This window comes from Cannabis sativa, chromosome X (genome assembly GCF_029168945.1).
Source record: "Cannabis sativa cultivar Pink pepper isolate KNU-18-1 chromosome X, ASM2916894v1, whole genome shotgun sequence".
Classification (NCBI taxonomy): domain Eukaryota; kingdom Viridiplantae; phylum Streptophyta; class Magnoliopsida; order Rosales; family Cannabaceae; genus Cannabis; species Cannabis sativa.
Window position 1 is genome coordinate 43,467,132 of NC_083610.1, and position 9,948 is coordinate 43,477,079.

General features: G+C 28.3%; 1 protein-coding gene across 1 annotated transcript; it reads left to right on the plus strand.

The window, feature by feature from the left end:
* The first annotated feature begins 7,704 nt into the window (after nt 1–7,704).
* On the plus strand, nt 7,705–9,324 carry LOC133032183 (uncharacterized). The gene has a single exon (XM_061106049.1). The coding sequence runs from the start codon at nt 7,705–7,707 to the stop codon at nt 9,322–9,324; it is 1,620 nt and encodes a 539-aa protein (XP_060962032.1).
* The last annotated feature ends 624 nt before the right edge of the window (nt 9,325–9,948 follow it).

Consider the following 9,948-nt stretch of genomic DNA (forward strand, 5'->3'; position numbering starts at 1 on the left):
GAAGAGAAGAAGAGAATGGGGGAATTAGGGTTTTTTTTATTTTTATTTTTAATTAAAAAAAAGAAAATTTTTTATTTTTTTATTTTTTATTTTTAAAATTATTTATTTATTTTTTAAAATATTTATTACGTGGACCAATAAAATTGTGCCACGTGTACACTGTGTACACGTGGACATTCTACCATGGCAGTTAACAGCCAAAAATAGATGGAAATGACTAATTGCTAACAAAACTTGGTTTTAGGAGGTTTTACCACCAAAATTTTAGAATTGGGGGTTAGTTGCAAACACCTGACTACTTAAGGAGGTTATACTGCAAATAACTCTAATTATTATAGCTAAAATTATATTTAGTTGCAATTGTAATTTTTGTAACTAATACTTTTAATCATTTTATCTCAAAAAAATAATAATTTTAATCATTAAAATTAATGATATATGATAACACACGCCTAAATTTAATAATAAATATTTCTAATCGCATTTTTTTTTTACTTTTTACTCATTTATTATGCTAACTCAAAGTAAGATTTTTTTGAGAAAATTACACTGCACAACCTAATTATTAATTTATTTATATACTTACAAATTTTATTCATGAAAATGCAGTTAATACTTTTGAAACGTGTACCGATATTAAACGCCCAGCTCCTTACTATTCAATCACGTTTATTATTATTAGCCATTCACTTTAATTTTTTTAGGCATATTTTACTTTCTCTCAGATTTTGTTTTCTTTAATAAATTTAGATGTAATCCTCTCTCTTTCTCTCTCTTTAAGAGGATTCACTTTCTTCGTTTTTGTTTTTTTTTTTCTTCAAAGGTTTAAAGAAAAATTTGGCTGCACTATTTATCACCTGAGCTCAAGAATTATACTTTTACAATCTATTTTTTTTCCAGGTAATTATTTTGACATGTGAAAAATATATATATTTCCACTGGTACCAAAAAATATAACCGAAATAAAAAGTGACTTTTAAATTTCTTTTCTATTTAGTTAACAAAATCTAATATGTCAATCAATTTTATTAGTTACTAAAAAATAGTTTGATATTTCATATTTAAAAAATTTTCTAGATTATATTATACCTAAGCTAATTTTATAACAATTTTATTAAATTTCTAAAATAACTTATAAAGAAACCACGTAATATCTTATAATTCAATACGACAACCAACATCATACATTACACTAGTTTTTGTTATTTCATATTTAAAAGTCACTAAAAGACATACTTTGAAGAAATCTATTTAGTAAAGCTATTTTAATATGTTTTTTTTTTATATAAAGTATCCAAATGGTATTTTTTTTCTTTCTAAAAAATATATATTTATCACATATTAAAATAGTTATTTTATTATTTATATATAAAATATTATAATATTTTATTGTAATAACCCTTAAAATTAGTTGGCATACTAGTTTTGTTCAAATTTAAAATTTAGTTACTTCTTTGTTAATAATTTATGAAAAAAAAAAGAAAAGTTACTTTTATATTTTTTATCTTGGAAAAAATATATATATGTTTCCCACAATTCAAAATATAGTTTAAAATTGCTAAAAAGAAGCCTGAAGGTATCTTAAATAATAAAATAACATAATATAGCCTAAAAAATAACAAAATAAAATCATATTTTTAAAGTTAACTAATTAAAATAAGCAACTAAATATGTAAGAGAAAAAACTTATCTTGAAATATTTTTTTAATAAAAAGTAACTAATTGATATATATTTACATCAAAAGAAACTAAAAGGTTGTTTTTTTTGAAACTTGCATAACACTGAAATTTCTCGAAGCGAGATTTTTTAATTTTTTTTTCATTTTCGATAATTATTTTGAATCTCACAATCGACGTTTTTGATCGAAGGCTTTGAGTAGCTTCAATGATGAGTTATCTCGACACCTTTGATTAGCAACTGTAGAGTTTGTTTTGATTTTTGTTGATCAAAACTTTTGTCAAGCTTTAATGGTGATTTTTATTTGCAGATTCGATCGACATTTTTGCAGAACTTTGATGGTACAGGTTGTGGAGGTTTGAATAGTCGAAGGTTTCTTTTTGACTTTTTTGTTCTCAAATGGCTTGGTTCAGCAGTACAGTATGCATGAGGGTTGATTCCATTTTTTCTGGTTCGGTAGAAATATACATATATAATGTATTTTTGTTTTATTCGATAAGTGTAATATTAATTTGTTAATTTGGTATTAGTAAAAATTGCCCATTTTTTTTTAGATATGATGATTGTTAATTAATGGTTAATCCTGAACCTATGGAATATATATAGTACGTAGTATATTGTATGAAAAATAATGCCTTTAAATATATTAGTTCTTTCAAAAATTATATATATTCGCAAATATTTTTAAAAAAGAAAAAGAAAAGTTGACATTTTGAAAAAAAAAATAATAAATAAATAAAATTCTTCCTTATTCTCACGGATTGATTATATAAATATATATAAAGAGATTCCGCAAAGTTAAAAGAAGATTACAATAGAAAATATATAATAATATTATTTCTTTACAATAATAAATGGTGTACTAATAAAAATTAATATACATAATTAAAATTAATTATTAATTATATAATCTCTACGTCTATATGAAAATGATACAATAATATTGTGCATATATATATTAATGCATGTCCATTCAACCATCCTATATAATATATATAGTGGTTTTTTTAATCACTATAGAAACAAAGGAAAGGTCAACAAAAGGTATGATATATTCTTTAGTGATCAATCTTAGTACACACAAATATAATATAATTTAAATTTTATTATGATTAGTATAACCTATACAATATTATCTGGATTCCTTTGTAATTTATTTTCATTGGTCATCACTACTACTTTTCATATTAATATCATCACTGTTCATTATATATAGACATAATAATTATATATTAGTAATGACTGTCTAATTGGATATATAATTAATACAATGAAGAAAATTTAAATTTGAACCTACTTTTTAAAGCATCGATATTAGGTATGTTAATGGTGTCTAGACCTACAAATATATAAATGTGTATCATACATATTTTGAAATATAAGTAAAGGTAATACTTTATTAGGCCATACATAAATATAACCCTAGCTCAAGTGGTTATAGAAGGCTGCGTGTTGGAGGTCCTGTGTTCGAGTCCTAAGTTATACATAGTTGTAAAATATAAACGTTTAAATAAATTTTAAAAAAGGCCATATATAAATATAGATAAATTCAATATTTTATATCGTGTTCAAATTTGTGTGGTACTGTACTCGAATATTTGTACCTACTTTTCTAAATAATATCAACCCCTTTTTAGTGTTGTGTGTCACTCTTATTATCACATTAATTTGTATTTGAGCATGTTAATGATCCAAAATATTTATATATATATATATATATATTTATATTTATATGACCTGCAATAAGAAAATGACATATCCATAATCCATGTATAAAAGTTGGTAAAAAAATAGAAAATTAGCGGCTTGTTGGCTACAATGTTATGTCTTGTATTGTATTATATTATATTGTGTTGAATTATATTGTATTTATATTATTTAATGGAATATTATATTTTATATTGACTTGTATACTAATAGGTTACGTAAAATTATAAATTCTTTACAATAAACTCGACCTCAACCCCGACCACAACCTGGACTTGGGCTCGGACCCAAAACATGCCCTGAACTCGAACTCGAACTCGAACCCCGAACATGAACTCAGATGCGGACCCCGGACTCGGAACCGAACCCGAACCGTGACCCGAACCCCTAACCCAAACTGAGACCCAAACTCGAACTAGGACCTAGACTCGAACCCTGAACTTGGACTTGGACCCAAAACCCCAAGTTTGAGTCTGAGTTTCGGGTTTTAGACCCTGGTCCGGGATTCGTGATTTGGGATCTTAGTCCGGGTCCATGATCAGGGTATAGGTCCAGGTCCGCTGGGACTGGGGTCAAAGCCAGGGTTGACTCCAAACCCTTTGTACACATTATAATACAAGTTAATACAGACTATTTGTTATGTATTAAATAATACGACTCACATTGTATTAAAATTTATAGTCGTAATAATTAATACATACAATATTATCCAAACATAGTATTATTTGTTATTTAATATAATATGACTCTTATATGGCTTACCAAATGGGTCATAGTTTTTCCTCTTATGTATGTAATGGTAACTCTTATTTTTACACTTTTAATTTTTACAGCTACTCTAAAAAATACCTTTTTCAGCTACAAATATAGTAATTAAAGACTACACACCACAATAAGATGGTTAAATAAATTTTTAAATGATTATTTACACTAATATATTAAAAGAATAATCATTGAAAAAATTTATTATAGATTCAATTATATATAAAAAACTTTCGTGATATGTAAGAGAGATGTTATTCTTTATTTTAATTTTAATAATATATTTAAAATATTTATAAGTTAAATTTTAGGATAAGTTGAGGAATATTTTTTTTTTGGTATTTATTAAAAAGTACCCACTTTTGTGAGTATGTTGCTCAATATACCCTCACTATTCACTTAAGTGTAGCACATAATTTACATTAGTCTAAGGGGTGTAATGAGAATATAATTAATAAAAGTTGGTATATTTTAAAGAATATGGAAATAAAGGTAAAAATTTAAACAAATAAAATAAAGTGAGTATACAATGTAATTTCCTCTTAAATTTTAATATTTTTTGGCCCTCCTCCCTCTACCTTACATATATTTGATTTGTATTTTTAGTATAAGTGGTGCAAAATTAAAATATAGCTCAATTAGTAAAAAAAAATATACTTTAATAATGTGCCAAAAAATAATATGATTTTAGTATAACATTAATTATGATGCAAACTTTATATTACCATAAATACACTATCTTTTATTTACTTTTATTATTATATTAAACTATACCAATCAATGAATTACTCTTTCTTCTTTTTAATTGTTTATTGTAATAAAATAAAAAAAGAACTAATGATAAAATTACTATTTTTTTAAACATCCAATTTAGTATTAAGTTTTATAACTATTAGAACACAAAATTAATTTTTTAATTAAATATAATATAACTTTTACATCTTCTCTAGAATATACATATATATAACACTTTAGTTTATTCTCTAGAGTCTAGACTAGATTAGGCGCATTAATTAGCCACACAATGACAAACCCTATAGACTCTTTCTTATTAATCTTTTCTTTTTGAATTCATATAGCTTATATTATATTATATGAGAAATGTTAAAAAATGTTATTAGTGTTTAGCATTTTTTTAGGTGTAATATTATTATTAGTGTAATTAAATATCGAGTCTCATATAATTTAATATAATATTTTTAAGAAATATCGATAGTTAATCGCAAAGTGTTGGATTGGTTCAATCTTCTAGATATTGCAGCATTAGGAAAGTAACAGAAAGAGAAGAAAAGATGAACAGAGAGAAAGAGGAAGAAAGAAAGAAAGAGAGAAAGAACTCTTCATTGATTAAGCACACTTGATACAAGCTTTTATATACAACAAGAACTAAGGCACTTAATCAGTGTCCTAACCAAAACTAAGAAAAGACAAGAAAACCAGTTAACCGAAGTTAACCACTAACCAACTTAACAGACACAACTAACTGTCCTAACACAAAGTAATACTTTTAAAAGATGTTAAATATTATTGGTGCCCAAATATACATCATATGATGGGAGTTTAAAAAAAATAACTTTATTATACTTAATGTGCAGTCTTTATTTTTTCTTTGAAAATGGAATACTCTATTTTTTATACATATTTTGAATCTATCCTATTCCTCCTCCCACACATATACTCACACATGATCAACCATCTAAGTTTTTTTTATATTAATATATGTAATTACAATTAATGCTCATTGTAGCCATGCAACACCTAAGTATCTCTTGAGTTGCTATAGCAACCCATAGCAATGCTCTTTCTCAATATAAACCAAATTTGAGAAATTCTCAATGTGTTTGTATTTTCAAGTGTTTACTCAATTTCGAGTGCTTTGTATTGCAAAAAATTATTTGAAACATAATAGATATCCTATTAGTATTCCTTCAAAAAAAAAAAAAAAAAAAAAAAAAAAAGACATCCTATTAGTATTACCCTACCCTACACATATCAACATTGATGCCTAGTTGGACAAAAATCCAACTCATTCACTAATGGTGCCATACTGCCATTTCAAAAGATTTTTTCTTTTTCAATTAACAAGGGTTTTCTGTGAAATTGGTTGTGCAATTATGGAAAATATCTTGAGGGTTATTGGCTATCAAACAATCTTATCATGAGAATAGTACTCTTCGAAGTATTGGGAAATTATCTCATTATAAAACCATCTTCAATTTAAATTTTATGCTAAATGTAGTATAAAATTATACTTTAATATATTGGGGGTAAAATTAATTTTATTTCTTGATAGAAATGTGTAAAAAAAAAAATCAACAAAACCATCAATTTTGATTGAACTGATAAAACATTATTTTTTATATATAAATAAGATGTAAAAAAATGTTATTATTTACATGGGTGGCAAAATAAATAAATAAATAAATGATATTTATATTAGTGTAAAATTTGGCCCACGTTATATTTTGTGTTAAATTTGGCACAATCTTTAGCATGTGCCAAATTTAGACTACATTATGCACTATTATTAGAGTTTAATTATATAAACGGGCTAAAAAATGTTTACACACCATCTTTAAAGTACTCCATTAGAGATGTTCTAAGAAAGAATATGGATGGAGGATTATAACCAAATACACAAAATATTTATAGATGTATGTCATCATGATTACATGAGAATAAGAGAGAAAATTACAACATTTTACAATAATAATACATAACACTATATATAAATACAAGAATAAGAAGAAGAAGTCTCAAAGTCTTAAACACTTTTGTTGTATAAAAGTCATTTACTCATTCACGTCGACTCTTAAAATAGTCTAAAATTGCTCTTAAATATTTATCAAGTCTCATATTATTAGTCTAGTGTTTAAGGATGAATATATCTTAACAAGGTTTCTATGTTTTCAACATTGTAGCATTATGTGTTCTATTTATAGAGTATTCACTCTTATTTGAACATGAATAACAATATCATAAAGCATTTGCATTTGAATATTACCAATGACAAATTAAGCATTTATAAACTTAAATAGGTAACTTTGGGAGTTATGGGAGTTGTTAGAACCGAATACAACATTCACAAAACATTTAAAATTACATGTTTAAAATTAGTCAGGTGACATGTCGCCTGTAATGGCAATTTACTTAAGACTAGTAACTGGTAACTAGTAACAGTTATTTTATTTCAGCTTTTTGCAAAATAATTCCAAACGGTTCAAAACTTCCCGCATTGACTTTATATCATTTGTACACTCACTCAATAAATGATAAAAATGAGTCTCCAACAGGGACAAGTCCTAAATTTTTTTTTCCCCAAACACTTCTGCTGATTCCCAGCATCAATTTCGACAATCTTTACATCTCACTGGGGAGGGTTTCGTCAGTAAATACCTTGTTGTTCCCCATTATGTGGGCAGGGTTACCGATTCCATTTTTCATTATCTCCTCCAAAGTGTTTCTTCTCGTCTGAATTCTTGGAATGATCGATTTTTTCTAGAGCTGGGAAAGAAACTCTTATAAAGGCTGTGGTTCAAGCAATCCCTTCATTTGCTATGTCCTGTTTTAAGGTGCCTAAATCTATTTGTCTAAAAATCCAGAGTGCTATAGCAAAGTTTTGGTGGGGATCTCAGGGTACTAACAAAGTCCACTGGAAAAATTGGTTTGCCATTTCTGTTTCCAAGTTCTTTGGTGGCTTGGGTTTTGGTACCTTATCCTTTCATAATCAAGCTCTGTTGGCCAAGCAAGCTTGGAGAGTGTGGACTAACACAGACTCTCTCATCCATTCTATCCTCAAAGCTCGTTATTTTAAACATACTGATTTTCTGAATGCTTATGTTGGCCATAACTCTTCTTTCACCTGGAGAAGTCTCCTTTGGGGCCGTCAATTGCTCAAGAAAGGTCTGGTCTGGAAGGTTGGGGCTGGTACCAATATCTCCTTATCTGCACCTAACTGGATCCCTAACGTTCTCAGTCCAACTCTCATACACCCAATTGATCCTTCCCAAGCTTTTGTCTCCTTCTTTATAAACCATGATAATACTTGGAATGTGCCTAAGCTTCAACATTTTTTTCCCTCTTACCAGGTAGATCATATCCTCCAAATTCCTCTGGATCCAACTTTGTATGATTCTCTCATTTGGGGATTTCATCCTTCTGGCATTATCACAGTCAAATCAGCTTACCATCTTGCTTCTACCCTTGCTTCTATTGATGCTCCTTCTTCCTCCAACCCCAACCCCTTTCAGCCTTGGTGGAAAAAGTTATGGTCCCTTCCTATCCCTCCCAAGCTTAAGCATTTCACTTGGAAAGCTTTCCACCATATTTTACCCTGCGCATTAAATTTGTACCATAAAAAGATTATCCCTCATTCTAGTTATCCTGTTTGTGGTAACAACATTGAATCTGTCACTCATGCCATTCTAGGTTGTCCCAGAGCAAAGAACATTTGGAAGTCTTCAAGATTCAAACAATTTTACCATGCTTACAATCGAACTGACATTGCGGATTTTTATCTTCAGGCTCTACATCATATCTCTACACAGGATTTTCTGATTTTTATTGCTATTATCTGGCATCTTTGGAATACTAGAAACTCAATTTTATTTCAAAAATCTGGTTTTATTAACAATGTGGAAGAGTTTGTTATTCATTATTTACAGGATTATAATGAAGCTCAACAAAGCTATCGTGTAATTCAACCGAATTCAGTAGCCTCTTCCATATCTCAGCATCTTCAGCGACTGCAATCAATTGGCTTCCAAGAAGATTCTCCTGCTCTTTTTGTGGATGCAGCCCTTGATAAACAGAATGCTTTAACAGGAACTGGATTCATTTTCAAATCTGGTTGGCAACATCCTATTGTTTCTCATCATCGCCAAATGCCAGGGGCTTCTTCTCCTCTTTTTGCTGAAGGGCAGGCTCTTTTGCAAAGTCTATTATGGTGTTTGGATTCTCAGTTGCGGCCAAAGTTTATTTTCTCTGATTGCTTGCTTTTGGTTTCTAAAGTTAACAGTGATTGGCATGATCGCTCTGCTCTTTCTGGTCTGGTGTCTCGGATTCGGTGGCTCTTCTCCAACTTCCCTGAAGCTTCCTTGCATTTCCTTCCTCGTCAACTCAACATGGATGCCCATGGTCTTGCAAAAGAAGCTCTTAGGCTGAGAGAAGATGTCTAGTGGGGATTGATCGGTCCCTTCTTTGCTGCTGCTTTTCTTGTTTTCTTTCTCTTGCAGCTTGTTATCTTAAAAAAAAATGAGTCTCCAACAATATTTCTCTTAAAAACCCTTCAAACAACATGTGGTCTGACACTTTTCCAGGATACACATGAATAAATTTTTGTAACTTCTTTCAATTCCCAACGTTTTTCCACTTATTTTAATTACCACTTAAATGAGTGTTGTAATCTCTTCTAACAACTATATAATATTGATAGCTTTCAGTCTCGTGATAAATTTGTATAATAACTCACTTAATTACACACTTTAAATTTAAAAGAGCTACAATTACAAATAGTTACTCTTTTTATTTAATTGTCACATTTCAATCTTATTATAATATTTAATAATAGCAGAATATAATCATGCATGATTTTACAAAGGATCGGTGTACAGGTTATAATGTATTTTTATCAGCTCAATATAAATATTAGATTGCAAATATTTAATTATAACTTGGTCAATAAGAAAATACAAAAAAGTGTAACTTGCCCAATGATTTTTATCGGTTCGGCCGGGTTAACCTGTTTAAACCGATTTTCATTTTATATTTTTTTTATTATTGTTTGGTGTTTAAATAATTGA